The 27120-nt window shown below is 38.5% G+C and overlaps 1 protein-coding gene across 1 annotated transcript in view; it reads left to right on the top strand.

Moving 5' to 3' along the window:
* PDE11A (phosphodiesterase 11A) overlaps nt 1–27120 on the top strand; it is a 464241-nt gene that overhangs the window by 345765 nt on the left and 91356 nt on the right. Inside the window, exons 11-13 of the mRNA XM_027866086.1 lie at nt 6663–6809; nt 6940–7047; nt 21757–21866. Coding sequence (XP_027721887.1) covers nt 6663–6809; nt 6940–7047; nt 21757–21866 — 365 coding nt within the window. The remainder of the gene's footprint in view (nt 1–6662; nt 6810–6939; nt 7048–21756; nt 21867–27120) is intronic.

Consider the following 27120-nt stretch of genomic DNA (forward strand, 5'->3'; position numbering starts at 1 on the left):
GCCTTCTTAATGAATTCCCAGAAGCCACAACAGCTTCTACCTCATCAAACAGTAAACCAGGTGAATGGGTTGGGGGTACAAAAAAATCAATTTTCACTTTTAATTTCTCTGGTTCTTTTGCTATACAAGCTGTTGTTTCATCCCATTTCCTCAGCTATACAAGTGGGAATATTCACATATCAAATAATCACTGATTGTATTTTAACATTCTTTATAGCCTCTTATAAAGCCACCTTTTCCATTTAAAAGGAGGCGGTTTTATGAGTCTCTTTGATAAGCACTTAATAGTTACTACCCAAACAAAGAACCAGAGAAGTCAGAGGACAGGAGGTGCTCCCAGCTAACTACTGCCTCTATCTGGAGTCCCACTTCTTGAACATTATTCAAATTAGCTCCAGGACTCATAATTCTGTGTTTTCCTTTATTGCTGCAGTAAAGTAAATGGTTCTTTTATCCAAATGTTATTTCCTGGCTATTAATTCAGTAGTTATTTTGGATTGTGGCACTCCTCTTTGATTTAGGGATGTAGCTTCTTATAAATATTTAAAAGTATAAGACTGACACTAGGAGAAATTGACTTTGATTTGTTTTGTTAATATCCTATAGCTCAAGTAATTATAGATTTGGAAAGTGTTATCCCTCTCTATTTGTCAGGAGAGATGGAAAGCACTTATCTCTATTATAATAGTGTACTTGGCAACAGTAAGCCTGTTCTTTAGAGCCTTTGTTTCCAGGTCCCCAGAAGAGCGTTCTAACTATCTTCTTTATCATCCTACTTCTCTAGGATGTGCACAATCCTTAACTCACATTCTCAGAGGAACTTGTCCTCAAACCCTTGCAAAAACTGTACTATGTATATAGGAAAACTCTTCCTCAACCTCAAAAAACCTGAAAATAGTTTGTCGTTACTAAACCAAACAAGGCTTTCTTGGCACCTACAAGAACCAACAGGGATTTGCAGTGGTACCTAGGATGATATATAGACTAGAGTGATTTAACCTTGGATCAATCAACCTATTAAAAAAAAAAAAGGAAAGATCAATAAGGATGGGTCTTGGTGAACCAGAGGTCATCTCACATTTTTCAACCTAATGTTCTTATTTCCTTTCCATTAACATTTCATGATGAAAAAATGCCTATATTCTTTAATTTTTAAGATAATTAAGAGAATTTAGTGCTTTTGAAATGTGGAGAATTTATAATGGCAACATTGAACACCCCATGAATATTCTACAAGACAAGTCCAACTTGGGCAGCTGTAATACATGTATTCTCATCATCACTGCCCCCAAACTATGGATATACCCGAATGAAGAGAGCCAGGGTGAAGATTTAGCTTAGTCAACATCACCAATTTAAACCTTTTCAATTCATTGCTTCTCACCTAGAATATTACACAGCTTCCTGTTTGAATTTCTGGCTTCCTATTACTCCCTATTCCAAACTATACTCCTCACAGCTGCCAAAATAATTTTTCTAAAGCACAAACCATAACATGTTACTCCATTGTTCAAGAACCTTTAGTGGCTATTACTAACTCTTATCTTGGGGTTAAAATACAAACACCTCAGCCTGGAATTTAAAGCCCTTTACAAATAGACTCTAGCCTACCTTTCTTTCTAGGCTTATATCAAATTATCTCCTTTTTGTACATTATATTCCAGCCAAAATATCCTACTTAACTGTTTCTCAAGCTCAGCAGTCCATCTCCCGCCCTTTGAATAATCTGTTCTCCATGCCTGAAATTAGCTACTTCCTCAACCCCAGATCACAGAATCCCTGGACTTCCTCATCATTCTGCTCTTATGCCCCCTCTTAAGGGAAGCCATTCCCAACTCCTTTAGTTGGTAATGCTCTCTCCCTTCTCAAATTACTACGCACATGTTTATTGTTATTCCTCCCAATAGACTGTAACCTTTTTGATGACGGAGACTGACTTTCATTTTTGTATTTGTATCCTCAGTGCTTAGCACAGTGCCTTGCATGTAGTAAGTGCTTAATGAATGTGTATTGAATTGGATTCATTGTGTTTTGTTAGGAACTTCTTGAAACGATTTCCAGCTTTATTTTAATTTTGGTAAATTACGACCAACTAACATTTATAATAGCCCTTAAATGGTTTCAAAACATTTCATAGGCATTATGTCCAGGAATGTGCTAGAAGGCTCCCTGAGAGCCAATCGTTAAATTTTCACAAATTTGCTAACACTACAAATCAGGAATTGATTTAATGTTTTCTTAATTGTCTAGACTTTTAAAAGTGATAGAGAACATGTTAATGATGGGTATTAAACTTAAAGGTATGTCTTGCTTTGTCAGAGAAGCACCTCTTAAACATTTACAGGCATACCAGGGGGAAGGGAATAAACATTTATATAGTACCTATTATGTGCCAGGCACTGTGCTAAGTGGGGAAATGGAGGCAAACAGAGGTAAAGTGGCTTGCCCAGCATCATACGGCTAGTTTCTGAGGTCAAATTTGAACTCAAATCTTCTTGACTCCAGACCCAGTGCTCTATCCACTGTGTCACCTAGCTGCCCTGCTGATATCCTTCAAATTTCACCAAAAGCATTCGTTAAGCCAAGTGTCTGATAATCACATAGCTTGAAATGTGGGGGTGGAGACTTAAACTTCTAGGGTGGAGTCTTCTAACTTCAAATCTCACCCTCTTTCCATTGCCCCATACTGTTTCTCACTATACCATGCTGAACTTAGGATACTTACATGTCCTAATACTTTGATGTATTGACATTTTCTGGAGAGGTCTTGAGAATAAAATAAATATAGCCAGAATTTTTTTAACTGCTTATCATTCTTCCCTTCTACGGATACTAGCTAAGGTTCATATTTTAACAAACAATAGCACATACATTTGATTATTATTATGCAAATATTTAAGTATTACATACAAGGCATTTATGCGATGTGTATAGATGATGAAAATTGACCTAATACTTGTTCTCAAGGATTTTACATTCTAATATGGGATACAGTTTAAAAATAGTTGTAATATAGGTTCAAATATGATTTGTATAAATGATGGGTTAACATGTCATGAGAAATTTGAATAGAGAGCAGTCACTTCCAGATTGGAGGGGTGAGATGACCAAAGAATAATTTATGCAAGAGATAAGATCTGAGCTAAGGACTATTATAAATACTCAAATTAATTACAAAGGACAAACGAATGAAGACTCTATCTGCATCCAGAGAAACGACTGATAAATAGAAGTATGTATAGAATGACTGTACATATATATGTATATATATATACATATAATATATACATATACACACATATTTGTGTCTAATGGTAACCATCTGGGGGGGAGGAAAAAAAGAAATTTACATGATAACTTTATTATGTATTTTAAAAGAATAGCAAGTTGTACATAATAAGTTTGCAGTTTCATGTGGAATCATCTTTTTTTTTATTATACTATGTTATGGAAATTCTTGTTTTATTCCATAAATTAAAAATAAAATAAAATTTTAAAGACTTAAAGGAAGAGAAAGTGATAACTGAAGTGTAAGGAGTCAGTGTAAAGAGAGAGAGGGAAGAGAACCAAGAAGATGTCCTTGGGGGACACTGTACATAAAGCATAGAAGGAAGAGAAAACAATGAGAACACATTATGAAACTTAGGCGGTCAAGAGGAAGAAACTTTCAGCACCAAAGTGCTCTCCACCACTATTTCCAGCCCATGGAGCTGCCAGGATCATTCAACAACCTTTCCTCCTTTGAAGTTCCTGCCAACTGCTTCTCTCCAAGGTCATTTGTGACTACTTGCCAATGGCCTCTTTCTCAGCATTCATCCTTCTCGACCTTTTTTGCAGCACAGGGCCACTCCTTGATACTCCCTCATCCCTCCACTAAAGTGACCCTGCTTTCAGCTAGTTCTCCTACCTCTTTGTGAGATAGGGGGATAGATGTGATAGAATCTCAGATTTGGAAAAGACCTTAGAAACCATATAGGTTAGCCTATATCTAGGCAGAAATCTGCTGCTGAAACATCCCTGATGGTGGTCATTTGGCCTCTATATAATGACAAGGAGCTCAGTAACTGAAATGAGATCATGTACATAAAGCACTATGTAAAGTTTATTATTATTATTATTATTATTATTACCTTCTGAGGCAACCCATTCTACATTTGCACAACTCTTCTTATTGGATTTTTAATTATATTAAGCTGAAATTTGCCTTCCTGTGACTTCAAAGAATCACAGAACTTCATCTCCAAGTTGTAGGGGTACCTCAGTGATCATATTTTCCAACCCATTTATAAAAAGATTGCTTTCTATATCTATAATCCTTTCTCTCTTCTATCAATGACCCATAGTTTTATCATCTACAACCAAGTTTGGTTTTTTTTCAAAACTTCTAATCCCTTTTCAATGGGGCAGCCTTACAAATATTTGAAGGCAACTATTATGTTCCTCCTAAATCTTTGTTATTGTTGTTTTCTCTTTAGGCTTGCTATTGCCGGTTTCTCTATCATAGGTTCCCAGAGTAGGTGCTACCAATCCAGGGGGGCAGTAGTAGCCTCGGGTGCAATTGGGGTCATTGAATAAAAATAAGGAGGCAGTGGAAGCATAAGGCAAGAAGAAAAGATAAGAAAATTTTGAAAAACTGTTCCTACATGTTTTATGTATTGTATAAAGTCATAGTGGTTACATAATTTTCCAAATAAACACACAAAATGCAAGTTGTAACCTATCAGTGGTCAAGTCTCCCCACAGGTCTTAACAAGCAAGTGTTGGCAGGCAAGTGTGTGGTACATTATTGGAAAGTCCAGCATGCATTGGCAGGAATATGTGCGTGTAATAACTTGTTTACAATAAGATGCTATATGGTTATATAATACAACATTGCATCATCAAAATTTCAATTCAGGGGAAAACCCACAAATTTATAATAAGTTATTAAATTTAAGATGTGTCACTTTTTTAAAAATATATTTTATATTTTTTGGAAATGATGCAAATTTAAAAAAACTGTTAAAGGGTTAAAGAAAGTAGATTTTGGAGGAGGCTGAGTAATTTTCTTTAAGGGGAAAGAAAGCCAAATGAGTTTGGGAATCTCTGTTCTAAATGATCCTCTTCAGGTATGGTTTCCATTTCCTTCATCATCTTGGTTGTTTTCTTCAGAACATACTCCAGCTTACTAATGTCATCAACTTCCTTTCTAAAATGTGGTACCCCGAACTGGACACAATACTCTTGGTGTGACATGATTAGGGCAAAGTGTATCATGACTATCATCTACCTTGTTCTGGATGATAAGATTCTATAAATGCATCCCAAGATCCTGAGTGACCAGTACCAAAGGGAACCCAATATAAAGGAATTTCTTAAAAGTTCTTTTTTCCTTTAAAAATCAAACAGGTTCTGCAGAGCAAGTGGTTTACAGTTGCTTAATATGGATGTCTTGACAGCACTACATATGAGCAGGTGATACAATGGATAAAAGCTTGACCTGGAGTCAGGTAGACCTGAGATCTAATCCTGGCTCAGATACTTAATAGTTGTTTGACCTAGGGCAAGTTGCTTAACATTTTTCACCCTGAGTTTCCTCATCTGTAAAGTGCAGATAATAATAGAACCTATCTCCCAGGGTTGTTATGAGAATCAAATCAAGCAAGATTGCATATACATATATATAGCCATATATATTTATGTAAGCTATATAAATGTTAGCCAGTGTTATTTATGATCAATATCATAACTATGGTATTATGTTTACATAGGATAAAGCAGAATTGTATTATTGTTGTTTGTTCCTAAAATGAAAGAAAAAAAAATAAAAACACACTGATTGTGCAAACCCTTCCAGTTAAGAAAACACACTTGGTACTAGTGTGATATGACCTTTTTCATTCCACTGAATATACAGTAAACATATAACAAAGAGCACTTGTACATCTAAAGGATATAAGGAACGTGGCAAAGTAGTGTATTTTCACCTAGATTTTCTAAATGGTAGCAATTAAAATTCACAGCTGCTGGCTGTCCAGATGTTTCTTGCATTTAGAGTACTGTAATCTGCATGAGAATATATTGCATTACCACATTTGCTGTAAACTAGACAGCTCAGTATTCTAAATTCTGCATACAAACTCTAGTGAGTATATTTTATCCTCAGATTAGCTTTTCTTCCTCTCTCTCTCTCTCCCTCTCTTTTTCTCTCTCTCCGTTTTTTCTCTATGTGTCTATCCATATCTATCTCTCTGTGTCTGTCTTTTTCTGTGTCTGGCCCTGTGTTTGTCTGTATCTCTCTACCTCTGTGTCTTTCAGTCTGTGTCTCTCTTTGTGTCTGTTTGTCTTTGTCTGTGTGTGTGACTCTAAATGTCTGTCTCTCTGTGTGTCTGTCTATCCAAATGTTTATCTATCTCTGTGTCTGCCTGTCTTTCTGTCTGTTTGTCTCTCTCCCTCTCTCTCCCCTTCCCTCCCTCCCTCTCTCTCTCTCTCCTTCATTTGCTTGGGGCATTTGCAGTTCAAAAACAAAAGACATTTACTGCTTAGAGTTTAGCTGTATCAGGGTGTAAGTGCAGGTCAAGCTTGATTTATGTGACACTTCTGATAAGCCCTGGATGAGAGCAGGACACTGAGCTTGAGATGTCTGTGGAACTTGCATTGACTTATGTCTCCTTCTTTTCTAGGCGGCCAACATCCCTCTGGTGTCAGAGCTTGCCATAGATGACATACATTTTGATGACTTTTCCCTTGATGTTGATGCCATGATCACTGCTGCTCTGCGGATGTTCATGGAGCTGGGGATGGTGCAGAAATTTAAAATTGACTATGAGGTAAGTCACTCCTTTCCTTAGAGGACTTCCACCCACCCCCATCCCACCTACACTTCTCATTTGAGCCAAGCTGGGGCCAATGAGGCCATGGGCCATTGATCTGATGCAAATCTTTGCCTTCTCATTTCAGACACTATGTAGGTGGCTTCTGACAGTGAGAAAGAATTATCGAATGGTACTGTACCACAATTGGAGACATGCTTTCAATGTGTGCCAGCTGATGTTTGCGATGCTAACCGTGAGTGTATTCTGCTACAATGGAAACGCTTGTCTTTTCTATCTCAACCACCTAAATGCTTTCCCTTCATTATTTCTGTTCTCTACCACTTATTATGGTATATATTTCTCTTCATCAAAATCCACGTGCTCTAGGGCCTAGAATACATAGTTCTAGTACCAATATTCTAGCAACATTCCTCAAACTTTAGCAACTATGAGGTTACTGATACAATGGAAAGGACAAAATAACTAGGTTTTTATCTTAGAATAAATGTTTAAAAGCTTCTTGGTAAAATTTCATCCTGTAAAAATAGTTCTTTAAAAAAGGAACACAAGCTTCCAATGTACTCTTTCTATCTGTCTCTGTCTCTATCTGTTTCTATCTCTTTCTCTCTCTGTGTATCTCTTCTGTTTCTCTATCTAACTCAGATATGAAGATGGGGCATTGGACAGAGAAATAACTGGCCAAGGAACCTAAAGTTATACTAGGAAGGCTACAACATTTACTGTAGAGCACATTATTAATACAGAGAAATCCCGTTGAATTCTTATTTTTAAAGGTCGCAGAAGGTGGGAAGGGGAGCAGCCCACATTCTTGCCAGTTAAATGGAAGTCAGATGGGATCAGCTGTTGGGTCTGCTGTTCTGGAAAGCTCTGTCTGTGAGCCTACCATCATGGATATCTGTGTGACTTGTTGTTTTGTTTTGTTTTGTTTTTTGTTGGGGGGGGGCATTGCCCAACCCTAAACACAAATGACATCTGGCCAGTGATAACAGTTGTGATTTTGTATACTTGAAGTAAATGTTTTACTACAAGGACAGAAATAAACTCTTTTAATAGAATCCATTTGCTGGGAGGGGAAAACCCAAATGTTTATTTTGGCAAAGCCCACTTGAAGCAGAATATCAACAAGTAAAACATTTGTTAGTTGAAATAAATTGGCCTCTCTTTGGCCTACTGATATTTTGTAAGAGACCTTTTGATACTCTGAAAGAAAGGGCCCATAGGAATGACCTTTCTTAAAAATAAAAAGAAATAAAAAATTCTATCCATATAGCTTGATATCCAGATTGCACAATTAGGGAAGTAAAACTTTGGGAATACAAATAGAGATATTATTTTGTCTTTAGTGCAGATAAACAAAGGCTTTCCAAGACTTTTCACAGAGCCTGACCCATAGTAAGCAACTAATAAATGCAAGTAGACTTGTTACTCGGTCATTTAAGTCTTGTCCAACTCTTCATGACTTTTTTGGGGGGTTTTCTTGGCGAAGACAACTGGAGTGATGGATGCCGTTACCTTCTTTAGCTCATTTTACAGATGAGGAAATTGAGGTAAACAGGAGTAAGTGACTTGCCCAGGGTCACACAGTTAGTAAGGGTCTGAGACCACATTTGAACCCAGGAAGATGAGTTTCCTGACTTCAAGTCCAACACTGTATCCACTGTGCCACCTAACTACTTGTTTCAGCTAGTTGACTTACTGACACGCATATGAAGGAATCACATATGACCGAAAGAATATTAGCCCAGCTCACTTAGACTCATGAAAGTGCCTTGAAGGCAATACATAGTGGTGAATCCAAATCTTTGAGGTTCATGGAAGCAAATTAGACCAACAAATTGTATCTTTCAAGGTATTCAGTCATTTCCTGTACAGTGGTGTACATAGAGGCTTAATCTAAGTCAGGGTTTCTTAAACTTTTCTGAGTCTCAGACCCCTTTGGCAGTTTGGCCAAGCCTATGGACCCTTCTCAGGATAATATTTGTAAGAGAATAAAATGCTTAGGCCTACGAAGGAAACCAATTATATTGAAACATAGCTATCAAAATATTTTAAAATAAGTTCCTTAACCTCAAATTCAAAATGCCTGTAAAATAAGGTAGCATCTTTCATGGAAAAGGAAGAACCTCTGAGCCTGAAGGTTTAGTTACTCAAGTAGCAAAGTTGGTTGAATGAATAGCAGTCTTTGCCTTGGACTTTACTTTTACAAATTATAACTTGGTAGTATCAGGAAAAATTGTGTGTTTGGTGTGTTTGTATGTGTATGTGTTCAGATACTATGTCACACTTTTTTTGAATCCTTCTCAGCACCTGGGATGTATTAACATGTATTCAATAAATTATTTTTATTTTTATTTTGGAGGTCCCAATGATCTTATAGAATCACCAGAGTCTGTGGGCATGAAGTATTTTGTCTATCAAAGGAGAAAGGAAAGACAATAATATAATGAATCAATGATAGGAACAATCAAAATAGACCTCATAAGACCATTCTAGAAAAAAAAAAGGAAGGAAAGATTTTTTTAAGAAAAATAAAAAATACATTTCTTTCCAGTATTAATTATCATAACTTTCCAATTCAGCACAAAAACATTTATGAAGTGGCCACTATGTGTACTGTTCTAGGCACACTGGGAATACAAGGACAAAATGAAAAATAGTCCTTGCTTTACCCAGCTTAAATTCTACTGGGGAGATGGAACTTGGTACTCTTCAAGAACTGGAGGGAGGTATTAAAGAAACAAAGTAGTCCTTATTCCTTCAGAAGATTTCATATCTACCATCCTTAATGTAAATCCACTGCAAATGTAAAACACCCTTGACCAAATCACTGTTGAAGAAGGTTTTCATACTGGTTCACCCAGAGTCAGAGGCTAGCTCTCCACACGTCCATTGTGTAAGAATGGAAAAGAAAAGACAACTCTGGGCAGAATACCTCATAAAACATCATCATACAATCTTTCAGAATACACTTAAACTAAAGAGCCAACTGTAGAATAGGCATGGTCTCCTACACATCAAATATTTGTGCTGCTCTTTACTGCATGATTGTCCCTCTGAGACATACCTTTACAGAGGGTGGGAGGGAAGGAGAGGGAGGTCCCTGCCAACTCAAAGAACCTGTAATTGTCTTTTGTTGATCACACACACACACACACACACACACACACACACACGTAACTCCCTCCCCCATTACAGTGCTGGGTTTGTGGAAGAGCCCTGATCTAGAACCCCCTTCTCCTGGCCTACACAGTCTTAGAGATATTCTCCAGAGAGATTTTCCAGATGGGGAACCTGCAGGCTCAAGGCCACATGTGGCCCTCTAGGTCCTCAAGTGCGGCCCTTTGACTGAATCCAGACTTCACAGAACAAATCCTCTTAATAAAAGGATTTGTTCTCTAAAACTTGGACTCAGTCAAAGACTGCTCCCAAGGGCCACATGTAGCCTCAAGGTCACAGGTTCCCCACCCCTTTAACCATAGGGGCGTATCATTAATAAATCCATCTGTTTTCCCCTAACCTTTTTCTGGGCTAAAATTAGCACAAGAAGTCTCTTCCTCTGATCTGAAGGAGCCCAGAATGAGTTTGGTGGCCAGGCCAATAGCCCCGTACCAGGCAGTACTGGTTGGGTGTGTATGGCGCTGGCGGTGGGGGGGAAGGCATTGTTGGAGTGGAGGAGATTGGAATGTATTTCACAAACACACACACACACACACACACACACACACACAGACACACACACACACACACCCCTCACTTGGCAAGGTAGAAAGCATGGTCTGCAGCAAATGAATCTCCAATGAGCAAGAAGCTTCTGACTAGGTAGCAATTATGTGACTTGCCAGTGCGGGTGCTGGTGAAGTGCGTGGGTAGCCCATAGGGAGAGCAGAGCACTCCCATGCTTCATATGGAAGTAAAAGAGGCTGCCTGAACTGGGGAAATAATAAAGAATTGAACACAAATTAAAAAGAATTGAACTCACACTGATGACCTTATTTCTGAAATAGAGGCCCTAATACCAAATCCTTTCCCTATAGCAACCCTGTAGTGGCTTTCCCAGCACTGTGAAATGATCCTCCCATTTTCCTTCTCCTGAGCTGTCCCCATCCGCCCTTCCCAAGTGTTATGATGGGTTTGGAATGGAATTCTCCAGCAGGCTGAAAAATGGCACAATAGAAACACGTGGCATAACTCTCTAGCTGGGGACTATGCCTTTGTGAGCTGCTTTTTCCTCTAGGTGGCACTCCAAGGCTAAATTTCTCTTTTAGCTGCCTTGAAAAGTAGAAGCATTAAACCTTCTTTTCGTCTAGGGCGGATGATAAAGAGGAAGGGTTAGACTGGGGGTGGGGAAGGGAGGAGGGAAGATTTATTTTTAAAGGGAATACCATCAAAGCCAGTCTGCCTAAAAATCAACCCTTCTCATCAAGAGTGGGTCCATTTTATGTCAGAAGTGGATACATTTTCACATACTCCTTTGCTGCAGTTAGCATGAATTGTCTGGCCTTTTTAATGTGGTAGCTCTGGTTGTAGCATTTTTTCTTCTAAAATCCCATTGTTTCTGGGAATGGGAAAATGTGTAAAGGTGATGACTTTGGTATATTTGCATTAGTATTTGGGCACAGTTGAGTCTGCTACACAGGCAAAGCCTATATAGGGTTCCACTTCCATATTTGCATTAGTATAATTTGTAGAGTGGGCTCTGCAACACAAGCGAAGTCGACATGAGGGGTTCACTTCCTTACCTGCACTCTCTGGGGTTATTCAAAACACAGAGATAGTAAACATTATTGCTGAATCAGAATTGTGTTCTCCAAAGTACTCAAGCTGATACCCCAGACCCATGGACCTTATGCAGAAAGCAGAAGCAATATACATTCCTCTGGAAATAAAAACTCCATTATAGGATAAGCAATTTCATGTAAAATGGTAGGAATCTGGCCTGCCAATGACCCAGGTAATGACTAAATAAGTCACTCCATCCTTCTCTGCCTGAATTTTCAGATCTGTAAGGCAGAGGTTATAATATCTGTCCTTTGCTTTCAATGGACATTTAGGGGGATTCAAATTTGCTAAGTGCATAAAGAAAAGCATTATAGAGTATGAGTTTTCACATTGCAAAAAAACCTGAAGTCCAGGGGTATTTGTTTTGATTTTCTTAATTTTCGGAAGAAATTGAAAGTGGCTATATTGTTTGTTTTTATCAAATAAAATAGTATTAAGAGCAGCTAAATATGCAGTGACATTGGCAGGCAGGGTTGTCACTGACACACAGAACCTGGTAATTTCCCCAAAAGAGGCTTGCCTTAAGAATCAGTATTCTTTCCTCAGAGGACCATGCTAGAGATGTGCTCATTAGTGCCTCATGCCATGCCTTGCACCCTGTAACTGCTCAATAAAGGTTAATTGAATGAGCAGACTTCGTTTCGGGTAATATTACTCAGGGAACCGTGGTGCCCAGTGTCCAGCACAAAGCCGTAAAATGATGAACATCTATCACCACTAGAAATCTTGTTCTTTCTCTGTATCACAGGAAAGTTCAGATAGGGTTCATATAGAATATTATGATCTTGCAGAATTCGCTGGATATGAAAAGAGAAGAGCTCATGATCACATTAAAATTTATAGCAGGGCTGCCAAAGCAGCTCTAGTGGGGGATTGCCGTTCAGCACTAATAATAAGCGGGTATCACAGCAAACACATGGACACCCCCTGACATTTATAGTGGGCTTCCTAAATCTCATATGTGGACAGAACATGTTTAAGTCCATATTTGTGTTGTCAACAAGGTTATTTTCAGAGATAAGCCACAAGGTTTGTTGATAATTCAAACTAGGGAGCAGAAAGGACATTTAGGGAGAAAAATCCAGCCCATTCACAAAACTAAAGATAATGCACATAATATTTGCCAGCTGCCTGCATTTTTCAGGAAAGTCTTGGATTTTTGTTGTAAAAAATTTCTCCCTCAAAGTAGTCTCAGCAAGAAATAAAATTGGAGTGAAAAGTGTTCAAGGAAGAATTTTCAGAAGTGCTTGAGTTTTCATGTAAAATATTTTTTGAATCAACAATGAAAATCCTGATTTTTTTCATCAGAAAATAGCCTAAGATAAAAACAAAAAGAAGTCTAGAGATTTTGTTCTTTTCTGTCTTTGTCAGTAGTATCAACAATAACAATGATTTTTTTTTATTATTGACATAATAATAGATAATACACCATACCTCAATTTTCATATATTCTCTTTCCTAGTGATATAAAAACAAATAACTAGTAAGAGTCATCTTAAAAATCACACATCAGAATACCATAGTTGTTCTGCATGTTAGCCTGGCATGTCATTTAATTTTCCTATTTGCATATTATATTTTTCAATATAACTCAAAGGGAAGGATTCACAAGATTAGGAAACCAAATAAGTGATCCTCCTTAATTATCTATCTACCAGCATCTTGTAATCCATCTACTATGTGGGTAATCAATTTGGAACATATTTTAAAATTATATTTAATGCCAGTGCCCTTTTATGCGCTCAAAGCTTCCTTCCATCTCTGTTCTGTTTGGCCAGACCTCAAGGTAGCAGTTTGACTATGTCCTTCTAACAGATAGCACCCATGTCTGTGTTTATTTTTTAAAAATCACAAAAAGTCAAAGCAGCTCATAATTAAGAACCTGGCATACTAATAACCAAACGGGTACTATTGGGAAGAGGAATAATCCAATTCATTTCCTCACAAGAGAGAATGACCTCCATAACTCACTTTAAGCTCTGCCACTCATGAGTTATGGGTCATTCACTTTCTAGTGAAAATAAATTCTCCTGTACCACCATCCAGGGCTAGGTATTTTTTTTTCTCTGTACATGTAAATTTTAAAAGTATATAAACATAATCACAGCTAGCATTATGGGTAAAGTAGATATTCCTGCTCATAGACACTGCTTTTTAATGAAATGTGTTTGCGGTCACAGGAATAGCAACAGTCTTTTTTACAATATAGGATTTTTGATTAAACTGAATTTATTCTTGAGATTTTTACGGTGTTGGTAAACTGCTTAATCTTCCCTTTTGTGTTTTATGATGCTGGCTGAATCCTTCAGGTCAGTGAGATTCAGCAGTAGGCAATGTACCATTTATCATGGCCTCAGTTTTCCATTATCAGCACCCTATTTTAGATGCTTTACAACTCGTTTGTGAGACTTTTTCTAGGCTGAAACTTAGCACCCTAGAAGGTGTCAAGTTGGGAGATCACTTTCCCAATGTTATCATTGATTTCATTTTCAAAGGTTTTATTTTCTGTTTGGTGAAGACATATAAATTAGGGATAGTGTCTCAGAGATTTGAAACGCCTATTCTACCTGGCCCTTTCAATTCCCATTTTACAGGTCATACACTCTTGTTGTACACAATTAGTGTTTACTGCATTGGGGATGGAACCCAAGTAGTCGAGTTATTTGTGGTTAAGAAAAGGTGTTCTGGATTTCATTCTGACCACTGGTGATTTATCATGAAGAGAAATGTGAACCAAGTTCTTAAATACACTTGGACAAAAGGTGCTGCTGTTATCCTGTGGAAGTACTAATGCACCCATATTCTTAGCCTGGCTTTTTACAAATCGCATAGAGAGTTGAATATATTCTTCCTCATTCTCACTTTGGCCCTTTTACAGCCCAATCAAAGCTTCTCTTGGCTTTTATTGCTGTTCAGTACTTGGTGGGTGAAGGAGACCTATACATAGATCAACACTTGACTGTGGCATCTTTATCAGCCAATCAATTGACAAGCATTTATTAAATACCTGCTATGTTCCAGGCACTGAACTAGGTGCTGGGCATACAAAGCCAGTGATGAAATCAACACTGATTTCAAAGAGTTTCCATTCCATCAGGAGAGACAATAGATACCTATATAAGTACATATAGAAGAAAGACAAAGTAGTTTAGGGAGGGACCCTAGCAGCTGGGGGAGAAGAGAAGGCTTAATGGAGAAGATGTTGCTTGAGCTGAATCCTGAAGGAAGTATAGGATTCTAGGACTTGGAGGTAAGGAGGAAAAACATTTCAGGCAGGTAGATGAGAGGTTGAGTACTGAGTGTGAGAAACAGCAGCTGCTAGTGGGAGCCCAGCTGCATGACATTCAAACCTGTTTGGGGCTGGATTTCAAATCAATTCAACTGAAACATGTACTAAATACCTACTATGTGCTGAGCGCTGCAAAGTGACATGATCCCTGACTTCATGGAGTTTATGATTAAGGAGGCAGATTTAATGCATATATAAGTAATTATAATGCACAGTAATAACAATAACCTGTAACACCTTAAGTTTTCCAAAGAACTTGACATACATTATATCATTTGATCTTCACAACAACCCTGTGGAATAGGTGCTATTATTATCTCCATTTTACAGATAAGTAAATTGAGGTCCAGATTTAAGTGATTTTTATGCAATTGCACAGCTAATTAGGGTCTGAGGTAGGATTTGAAGCCAGGTCTTCCTGACTTCAAGTCTAAAACTCTCTCCACAAAGTCAGTGAGAAGTGCATAAGTGTGGCAAGAGCAGAATCAGTGCATGTTGGGAGTGGGTCAGGAGCTGCCCCATTGGCAGGACCTATGTCATAAAGCATAGCACTACATCTCTTTTTAAAAATTATTCACTTTATCCTTCCTTTGCTTTGTGTTCTCTCTTCTTTCTGTTGAATAGTTCTTTTTACAGGTATTAAGTCAATAAGATGGTATGTGTATAGAAGACAATAGGTGAGAAATGCTAATTAAATATATATCCCTTCAAAGTGGCAATAAAACAATTTGACTTGAAAATTGTTCAGGACTCTAATATTAGTAGGAATGTGATCATTAGAGGCATAACAGTCGATGATAAGTATTCACTTTGAAAGCAGGGACTGTCTCTTGTCTTTCTTTGTATCCCTATCACTTAGCACAGTGCCTGGTACATAGAAGGTGCATAATAAATGCTTGTTGGCTATGTTCCAAGTACTATAATAGGTGCTAGGGATACAAATGTTGTAGTTAATATCCTAACTTGCATACCTTAACTTGATTTCTTGAGGCAACATGAGGTAGTGGATGAAGGGTTGACCTTGGAATCAGTAAAACCCAGATTCAAATACTACCTCTGCTACCTATTAGCAATGGGACCATGACTGAGTCACAGCTTCTCAGTACCCCCTCTAGGCAAGTCTCTGGGACCTTAAGTTATGTAGATTATCTGCCTGTCTGCATTGGAGAATGAAGTGATCACACCTTGAGTTCCTCACAGAGATAAAATCATAGGCCTAACCATAATGTCCCACCTCACCACTCCAATCTCCTGGCTTTTGGGAAAATGGCAGGATCATATGTAGGGTTATATTTCTAGATTACATTTACAAAGTGGTCATTTGACAGACCATAGGACAATATGCCCTTCCCTTCGCACAAGTCCAGCTCTTTGCCCAGCCTACCTCTCCAGTCTTCTTACACCTTTCATACTTCCCTCTCACCATTACCAACATATACTATGTAATCCAGTGACACTGGCCTCCTTACTGTTCCGTGAACAAGACACTTCCTCTCCCAGCTCTAGGCATTTTCTCTGGCTGTTGCCTATGCCTGGAACTCTCTCCTTCCTCACTGCTGCCTCGTGGCTTCTCTGGCTTCCTCCAAGTTCCAGCCAAATCTCATCTTCTACAGGAAGCCTTTCCTGTAGATCACCTTTAATTCCAGTGCCTTCTTTCTGTTGATTATTTCCAATTTATCCTATATGTAGCTTGTTTGTATGTTGTTGTTGGCATATCATCTTCCCAGTCAGACTGTGGGCTCCTTGAGGGCAGGGATTGTCTTTTGTCCTCTTTTTTTCTATCTCCATTGTTTAGGACAGTGCTTGGCAAATAATAAGCTCTAGCTAAATGTTAGCTATTATTATGATTATTATTATATCATTATTATCATTATCATTAGGTCCTGGAGAGCAGAGGGTCTGTTTGGGTTGATTTGTTTGTTTGCTTCTTTGTTTTTCTTTTGTTTTGTTTTTTATCCCCATAGTACCTAGCTCAATGTTGAGAACACATTATTAAGAGCTTGTTGAAGTGAATAGAATTCTAGGTTCCTAGAATCATTCTGACCTCTAGTCAGGGAGTGTTATTCCAAAATACAGCAAAAGGGGAAAAAATGATTGAAAAGATGAGAAATAGGGATGGCAAAAAAAGGTCAAAGGCTTTAAGGCTGTTAAACCAAGGAAAGAGAAAAGTATAAGATGTGACTTAATTACTGAGTCTAAGTATACAAAAGGTTTATCACAAGGAAAATGATGCACAGTCCTTTCTCTCATCCACAGAGAGCTAATCAAGAGCAAAAGGGCTTGACTGAAAGTCAGGAAAGATTTTGCCTGGATGCAGGAACTCATTTATTTGAAAATGATAAAACAATGGAATGGGAACAAGAGAAGCCTCCATCCCTGGAGAGCTTCAAGAAGAGAAAAAAATGACCACCCATCCTATAATAGCTTAGCTAGTCCTCCTTCCCTCCCCTCCCCGCTTAAAGGCAGAGGCCTGATCCATAATATAATAATAGCAATAATAATGAGGAGGAAGCTACTCACCTCTTGCTCTAGGAGTCTATTATGACATTGGCTTTAGTGTCACACAGGTTTGTTAGGAGGCATAACTGAGATAATGTGTGTAAAGTGCTTTGCAAACTTAAAGCACACTATAAATATCAGCTATGATTATTTGCTACCTCTTCTAGACAATGTGCTGCTTTTCAATATATTTTATGGCATAGTTTATGCCCTTTAAGATAAGATAATGGATTTTTTAACCAAAATTATAGCTGGACAAATTGGTAGAAAAATACGCTCTACTTTTTTTAAATCTAATGACCTTTCAACCTGGTGATGAATTAAGATTTTGATATGCCATACAAAGAATGACATTAGATTTTTTTTTATTTCCATTTAAGCTATTAATCAGTTTTCCTGTTTCTAGTGATACCTGTCCCTTGACATTAATTCAGTATCAGTATATTTGAAATGAATGGAATGAATGAATGAATGAATTGAAAAAAAAATTTAGTAAACACTTACTATGAGCATGGGCAAGTCATTTAACCCTGTTTGCCTCAGTTTCCTCATCTGTAAAGTGATCTGGAGAAGGAAATGGCAAACCACTCCAGTATCCTTGCCAAGAAAATTCCAAATGGGGTCACGGGGAGTTGAATGACTAAAAAAAAAAAAAACAAAAACGATTGAATGCCAAGAGCCAAGCACTGTGTTAATTGTAAGGGATGCAAATATATAAACAAAGATAGTCCCTACCTTTAGGAACTTAAATTCAAATGGAGGAGATGGCACATAAAGCTGGATGGTGGCCAGGGAGGGGTACTTTGGCCCAGAAAGTTACAGGGATATGAGTCAGGTTGCAGGGGAGTAGATTAATACACTTCATCCAGGAACAAGGCGATTGTCAAGGAATCTATGGCCAGAGAACAGGGAATGAAGTGAGGGATGGTGGCTGGGGCTTTCCCAAAATGGTGGTCAAAGAGAAACAGTCACCAAAGAAGTGGAAATTTTTCCGTGGTTAATTGATGGCCAGACTAGGAAAAAAATATTCCTCCCTGCATATAGTTCCCAGTAGATGGCATAGTACAGTAACAAGAACACTGACATAGGGTCAAATGACCCAGATTCAAATTTTGGCTTTGCCACTTATTAGTTATGGGACTTTGGGTCACTTAACCTTCCTGAGCCTCAGTCTCCCTACCTGTAAAATGGGAATAATAATAATACCTGTTGCAATATTGCATTTACCTCACAGATATGAGTAGGGAAAGCACTTTGTAGACCTTAAAATGGTAAGTTAATAGGTTATTATTATTTCTATCATTTCACAAGCAAATCCTTTCTATAGCTCGCTGTGCCATTTTTAAATTTTTGCTTCACTTCCTATATGAAATCACAAGTAAAATATTCCACATTTGATAGCTCCCTCAGCTTAACTTATTTGGAATGTCTTCAAGGCTGTTGTTCAGTCGTTTTTCAGTTGTGTCCAATTCTTCATGACCCCATTTGGGATTTTCCTGGCAAAGATATTGGAGTCGTTTGCCATTTCCTTCTGCAGCTCATTTTATAGATGATGAAACAGGTCAGCAGGGTTAAGTGACTTGCCCAGAGTCACAAAACTAGTAAGTGTCTGAGGCTGGATTTGAGCTCAGAAAGATGAATCTTCCTGCCTCCAGGTCTGGCACTCTATCCATTGTATAACCTAGGTGTCCCTTCCTCTAGTCTATGAAAGTCCTAAACCCACAGAACAATTCTGGATTGAGAGTCAAGTCATGGCAAAGGGAGTCAAGTTTTAGCATGTTCAGATTGCATGGATAATTATTAAAGTATGCATACTGGACCCTATAGTAATTATTAAAATCCTCATTTAAACTGCTAATCAAGCTGTATGAATTTTGAAATGTGGAATCTAGTTCTTCAGTCAATTTTTTTAACTGTACAATCCAATGAAGAACAATGGATAGTGGAAGCATAAGGCCTCAAAACCAGAGGGTTTGTATTGTTTTAGGGAAATCACCTCTGGGGCTTAGTGCAGTGCTGTGACTAAATCTTGATTCACTAAGTATTACTTAAAGTTGACAAATTTTAATGTCATTTCCCACCCCACCCTCACCCCTTTCCTGATACCTCCAGATCCTAGAGCCTTCCTCTCTATCCCTTGACTTTACCTTGTATCTATTTCAAATATATTTTGCATTTCTTTGTATGTGTATATGTTATTTCTTCCAACAAAATGAAAGCTTCTTGAAGGCAAGGACTGCTTCATTTTTGTCCCAACTTGTCTCATATGTAGCACACTACTATCCATAGTAAGTATTTAATAAGCACCTGTTAATTGATTGATTCCCCTGACCTGACTTTTGATGATTGTGAGATATATATACGTGTATATATATATATATACACACACACACACACATATTTGTATGTATATGTATATATATCACAATGGTCAGTGAAATAGGCAGGAAGGAAAACAAAAAACTTCAGTCCTGAGTGATGTATCCCAAATAATAAGAAGCTTGTTATCTGACTAAGATAGCTAAAAGTTAGCTAAGATATAGCTAACTTTTATATTATTTAGAGAGAGGACCATTGAACCTTGCTTATTTCCTGTTCATGAAAGGCATTAAAATTGAACAGTTTGCTTAAAGTTCATTACCATTGCAACTGCTTAGGAAACTGTATCAGAGGCCTCCTCAAATGAAACCTTCCATACCTATTCATTTGGCTAGCATAATGTAAGAGAAGATTGATGAATAATTTTGAGGAACTGAGAATATACTTGGTCCTCATTCTGTATGAAACTCACAATCCTTTAGAGCTAGAAAGAATCTTAATCCAGTGAACCCATTACAGCTAATCCAGCCCTCTTATTGCATCTTTTAAAATTACTTTTAAATTAACAATTTATTTAAAGTTATTTTTAAAATTTGCGTAAAATTTACTTTTTCTCTCTCTTACCTCACCTTACCTTTGGGAAGGAAATAATAGGAAAAAAAACAAAACATATGTAATAAATAAGCAAAAGATCTGTGACTTTTTTTTTTGCTTTTTAGTGAGGCAATTGGGGTTAAGTGACTTGCCCAGGGTCACACAGCTAGTAAGTGTCAAAGGCTGGATTTGAACTCAGGTTGTCCTGACTCCAAGGCCAGAGCTCTATCCACTGGACCACCTAGCTTCCCCAATCTGTGACTTCTTCAGAGTGTAAACCCCTCCCCCAATGCAGATCACAACCCCTTCATATCTTAGAAGAAGGTCATCTTCATGGGTTGCTTTGATCAAAACAATTCATCACAGAGGCAGCTGGTGGCACCTCGAGTCAGGACGACCTGAGTTCAAATCTGGTCTCAGATAGTTACTGGCTGTGACCTTGTGCAAGTCATCTAACCTCTGTCTGCCTCAGTTTCCTCAACTGTAAAATGAGGATATTCACAGCACCTACCTCACCAAGTTGTTGTGATGATCAAATGAGATATTATTTTAAAAGTCCTTAGCACAGTGCCTAGCATGTAGTAGGTGCTATATGAATGCTTATTTCCTACCCCTAACCCCAGCATTCTGGTGATGAGCCTTCATCTTGGAATGGAAGTCCATCACTAGGCAGATACCTGAAGCTGTTGCAGGTAAGTAACACCTAACAGAACTTACACCCTGCTAGGAGAGACTCTGAAAGCCCAAAGTCCCCATGAGGTCTAGGAGGAGGACTTTGAGGGAGACTTTGTGGCCTATAAATTCTTCGTTTCAATATATTCATGGCTTGAACAGCTTCTATTTTTTCTCCTCACAGTTAATGATCAATCATAGTAAATAGTTACTTTAATAATAGAAATATTTTCCTCTTAATCCTAAATATCTTAGCTTCTCCAGTGTCATCTAAAGGTACCCATTTGTCCAATAGCATTCACATCTAAATTAATCTTTTTATTTCTTTACTACTCAGTACTACAGGAGCTCACCATTAAATTTTAATAACAATAGAATATACTTTATTCTAGAACTTTGCTATATTCTTGTTTTAACTGGAAATGAAGCTTTTTTGTCTTAAGGAGTCAAAATTCTTATATGGACTTTCCTTCCCCTTATTACCTTGGTTTCTCTCTCTTGCACACACACACACACACACACACACACACACACACACACACACACATACCACATGCCCTGTCTTGGTTTTGGGGCATGCGTAAATGTGACAGGGAAGTAATTGATCACTGTGGGGACCTGATGCTGTTAGACTGGCCACTCAACCTACAGTAGTTTATGGTAGATGGCAGTTAATCATTTCCTTAAATGATGCTGGTCTAAAAACAGTTGATTGTTACTCACCAGACTAACGTTATCCATCCTTTCTGCTCTAAGTAGTTACAGTTGCCATTTTTCCCTTCTTCCCAGACGGCTGGGTTTCAGGAGATTTTGACTGAGGTGGAAATTTTAGCGGTGATTGTGGGCTGCCTATGTCATGACCTCGACCACAGGGGAACCAACAATGCCTTCCAAGCTAAGTAAGTGTTCTAATTGTTGCTATTTTAATGCATTTGCCCTTCTGTTCAGAGCAAAAGGTGAGGAGCGCTGGAGAATAAGAGCATTCATTTCTGGCATCCTTGGCCAAGGCCACAGAGGCTCTGGCTTCTGTGTCTTGGGGACCCATCCATCTTGATAATTCCCTACTCCTTTTTTAATTGCAAATTTGCCCTTTGTGTCATGCTGTTGATTTGGGTTGTCCCTACTGACCCCAGTCAGATACAAGGCTCAATTTTAAAAGGGCCTCTTTCTTCTAATGCACAGCCATAGGAGCTCCTTGTAATCCATCCTTCCTGTCTTCAAAATCTGGATTGAATTCTGCATCAAAGTATATTTAGGAAAGAACTTAAAGTGAACTATGCCTTCATTCCCTGATAGACATTTCTGGACAAATCTGTTGTTATGTGGTATTTGTAGCACTGTACAAGTTATTACAGTATGAATCTATAGGATCGGTCAATCAGTCAAATTATAAGCATTAACTAAGTACTTACTATATGCCAGGCACTATGCTAAGTATTGAGGATACAAAGAAAAAGCAAGAAGCAGTTCCAACCCTCAGGGAACTTACATTCTAATGGGGGAGGCAATATCTAAGTATAAAGTACAAACAAAATATGTAAACAACTATGTAAAACAAGATATAGACAGGATAAATATGAAATAATCAATAGAGAGTTCCTGCTCTCAAAAACCTCAGCCTAATGGGGGAAACAACATGCAAATTTTTGTTGTGGTTGTTTAGTTGGTTGGCTCTGACTCTTCACGATTCCATTTGGGATTTTCTTGGCAAAGATACTGGAGTGGTCTGCCATTTCTTTCTCCATCTCATTTTATAAATGAGGAAACTGAGGCCAACAGGGTTAAGTGACTTGCCCAAGGTCACACAGTCAGTAAATGTCTGAGGCCAGATTTGCATTCAGGTCCTCCGAGTACAAACAAGATATATTCAGGATACATTACAAATAATCAATAGTGGGAAGGCACTAGTATTGAGGGGGATCAGGAAAGGCTTCACACAGGACATGGGATTTTAACTGGAACACGAGAGAATCCAGAGAAACTAGGAGGCAGAAATGAGAAGGGAGAGAATTGCAGGCATGAGGGGACAGTCAGTGAATATATCCAGAGTTGTGAGGAGGAAAGTGTTTGTAAGGAACAGCAAGCCAGTCCTGATAGCTGAGGAAACCAGGAAAAGCCTGCTGGTGCAGATGGTACCTCTACTGAATCTTGAAGAATGCTAGGGATTCTGGAAGGCAGAAGCAAAGAAAGAGAACATTCCAAGCGCAGGGAACAGCAGAGGCACAGAAGGGGAAACAAAGTGTTAGGTGTGAGGAAGAACAAACGGGCCAATGCGGCCAGTCTAGAGAGAGAGTGAGTGGAGGTGGGTAACATGAGAAGACTGGAAATAGGGGGAAAAGCTCAAGTTGCCAAAAGGTTTAAAGTGACAAAAGAAACAGTTTTTGTTACATCCTAGAGAAGTGTTTGAGTAATGAGATGCTAGATAGGCCTACATGTTGAGGAATTATTGTTGGCAGCTGTGTAGTAGATGGATTTGAGGAGGCACAGACTTGAGGCGATGAGCCAGGCAGGCAAGAGGGACTGAGGGGCTAAACCAGGATGTGGGCATAGAAATAGAAAGAAGAGGCTATATGCAAGAGATGGAGAGTTAGAAACAACAAGACTTGGCAACTGATTGGTTGGATGGAGTGAGTGAGAGGGGAGAGTGGAAGATGACGTTGAAGTTGCAAATCTGGGTGACTGGAAGGAGGGTAGTGCCCTTGACAAGAATCAGGAAATCAAGAAATTCAAGAACTTTCTAGGTACAAAATAGTCAGCTAGCTATTGAGTACTGGTTGACTAACATGTAGTCAGTTAACTATGGTGGATATACAATGAAATTGCTTGCACACAGGAATCATACTGGTTAACTGGCTGTGTGACCCTGGGCAAGTCACTTGACCTCCATGCCTCAGTTTGCTCATCTGTAAAAATGGAGGTAATCATAGCACATATCTGCTATTGTGAAGATCAGATGACATAATATTTGTAAAGAACTTTGCAAACCTTAATGTGCTATATAAATGCTAACTATTATTAAATGTGCAGGATGAATGGGGCTTTTCTCTAAAGTGGGAGTGGGGCATCCTTCTTCCCTAAATGGTTAGTTTTCTCTCCAAGAAAGATTGCTATCCTATGCCTCACCTCATGATTATCTGCTGGCCCATGTCACTACATGGCATGATTGCTTCTGTGCCATCAGAGTCAGAGACCCACCACCATGGTGTTCTCCTTACGCATCCCTGTAATTCCTATGGAGGTACAAGTCAAATTCTCTTGGGAATAGGCCACCTCCTCCTGTGGTGAAAATGTACTTGCAATTAGACCATTCTCTGTACCCCATGCTCAAGAATTCCTATTCATTATTTTGTTTAGGTATATGCATGTCATACATAGATACAGTACTAGTTTTATGATATTTTAGTACACAAAAAAAGTTTATCAGTCATTGTACTGCACTGGGTGCTAGAGAGGTACAAAGATAGATGTTGTCAAATCAATACAGAAATGTTTCTGGCAGGTAGATGGCACAGTCTAGAATGGGAACTCAAGTCAGGAAGATCTGAGTTCAAATCCAACCTCAGACACTTACTAGCTGTGTGACCCAGGGCAAGTCACTTAACCTCTACCTGCCTCAGTCTCCTCATCTATAAATTAATATAATAATAGCAACTAGGGTTGTTGTGAGGATAAAATGAAATTATATTTACAAAGTATGTTGCAAAGCTTAGTGCACTATATAAATGCTAGCTATCATTATTATCAAATAGAATTTACTCTAGGATATAATTGTGAGACTCAGTTATTGTATTGTGCTATAATACAGTGACAATCTCAGGTAGTATTAAGATTTGTTTGGTAGTTTGCCCCTGTTACGAATGGCGTTAGACTGTCTGTTTTAAGCTATTCTATCTATTTTTTTTAAATAGCTGTACTATCTTCTCCCTCACTGTCAGGCTATTCTTGCAGCAGTAACTGTAACTGCTTTTGGAATCTTCCCTCCCCTCCCCTTTCTTTCCTCTCTCTCTCTTAACCACTACTTATGATTGACTTCTTATGAACTGCCCCAGGCCATGGAAGCAAAATAACCAAAGTTGTTAGAATTGTGCATAGAGTAAATAGGCTCTGAGTGAGGACCTGGGGGCACCCTCTGCCCCAGTGAGTAATGCTCATAGGCCTTGGTGCACCGACCTTGTAAAACCCGAGTTGGCTTCTCACAGGCCATTTTGTCAGGCATGCTCTGGATAGTTGCAGCTAGCAGGAAGAGAAGTGACCCATGCGTGAGTGAGTTGTTATTGCATTTAATTTTTGATACCCACAGGCCAAGACTTAGAATCACAACAGCACAGAGATGGACAGCATCTTAGTGATTATTTGGTACAATCCCTTTATTTTACAGATGAGGCAACAGAGGCTTAGAGGTGGTAAGTCATTTGCCCAAGGTCATCCAACTCCTGACATGTTTAATAGATATTAAGGTAACCTGGAGTGCTGGACTCTCTCAGGAAGACCTTGGTCCAAGATGCACCACTGATGCCTACTGGTCATGTGATGTTACATAAGTCACCTAACATCTTGGTGACTCTCTAAGAACATAAGGTGTGTTAAGAGAAGCAGTTCCTTATTGGCAGGTCCCTACACAGATGAAATCGCAGGTACAGTTTTAAAAAAAATCACTGCTAGCAGGCTTCTATTCTGTCTTCGCACTATTTGAGATCTGCATTATGTATTTAATATTAAGTTATCTGATGTATTTTCGATGTGGTCATATTAATCTCACATGTTTTCAGGTCTATCCCTTTACAAAATTGTCTACAGCCTTGCACCAATTAGAGTCATTTTTGTGCTAAGTACATACAGTGACACACCACACTCTGGTGTTTTCCCTTCAACTATAATGGGCACTATTAATTATAATGGGTACTATTAATTATAATGGGAACTATAACTATAGCTTATAATTATGCAGAATTTCAGAGTTACCAAGGGCTTTCACCTGTGATATTTCATTTGACCTCACAGTAACACTTGGCAATGGATTGTGCAAGAATCCTTATCATCCCCATTTTATAGATGAGGAAACTGAGGCTTAGAGAAATGAAATGGCTTACTCAAGGCTATACAATGAGTTTCTAGGCTGAGACTTGAACCCAGTGGTCTCTTGACTCCCAGTCTTTTGCTACTTTCATTATGCCATGCATTTAGAAACTTATTCTTTTTAACATTCAGAATAAGATTTGGTCAATGAATGTGCCAGTGTTTAGCTCATTTCTCCAAGAGAAATCTTTGTCCTTATTATCTTTACTTCTTGGGTGATTTGGAAAGAAAGGATTTAAATGCACCAACATAAAGCGTTTTAATATAGTCTATAAAGAAATTGTTGAAAATGCTAAGAAGGGTGCAAATTGCAATGAAAAGTGCAAAATTCCCCATGAAAAGAGAGTTGCAACTTTATTAATAACAAGTGATGTATTATTTCAGTCTCACTGATGAATGAACCTTTGCATTTTCATATTTTATCTTTAATTTTAAGTATTGGTGTGAGTGCAATGAATGATCAATAGTCATGTGAAGGCAGCAATACCATGGTCCTTTGAAATTGCTCTGTTAATACACCTCTGCCCTGTTTTCTCTAGGGATGATGTTTCCCAGGCAGCCCCCTCTCTATTACAGCTGCCCCTGATGATTAAATATCAGTATGGTGCAGCTTTGTAGTATATTCTCCTAGGAGACTCCTTCTATTCATTTCTAGCATAATCTCTTCTGCTCATTTCTTGGGAATGAAAACCCATCTTGTCGCTTTAGGCTGCGTCCCAGAAGTGAAATACTGGTGTACATTAATCTGCGGTGACAGTCCAATCCCATTCCCCCCACCTTCCAACAGTCCTCAATTTCATAATTACGTTTCATAGTCTTCCCTCTTTTAAGTTGCCTCCTAGAATGTTTTAAGCCAGGTGCTATATTGCATTCAGTCATCTTCTTTTAAGAATACACATACCCCAGGAAAGCCACTGATATACACTTCCTTTTGCATTGTTATTCTCTTTGCCTGCTTATTTGCTTAAGCCGCCTAAGCTCAGGGGATGCCTGCCTGAAAATACAGCATTTCATTTACTTTTTAAAAATTCCCTTTCTCTAAGTATTTTTTCCCTGATGCTTTTCCCCTTTGCACAA

The sequence above is a fragment of the Vombatus ursinus genome, unplaced genomic scaffold, assembly GCF_900497805.2.
Source record: "Vombatus ursinus unplaced genomic scaffold, bare-nosed wombat genome assembly UNPS02014779.1, whole genome shotgun sequence".
Classification (NCBI taxonomy): domain Eukaryota; kingdom Metazoa; phylum Chordata; class Mammalia; order Diprotodontia; family Vombatidae; genus Vombatus; species Vombatus ursinus.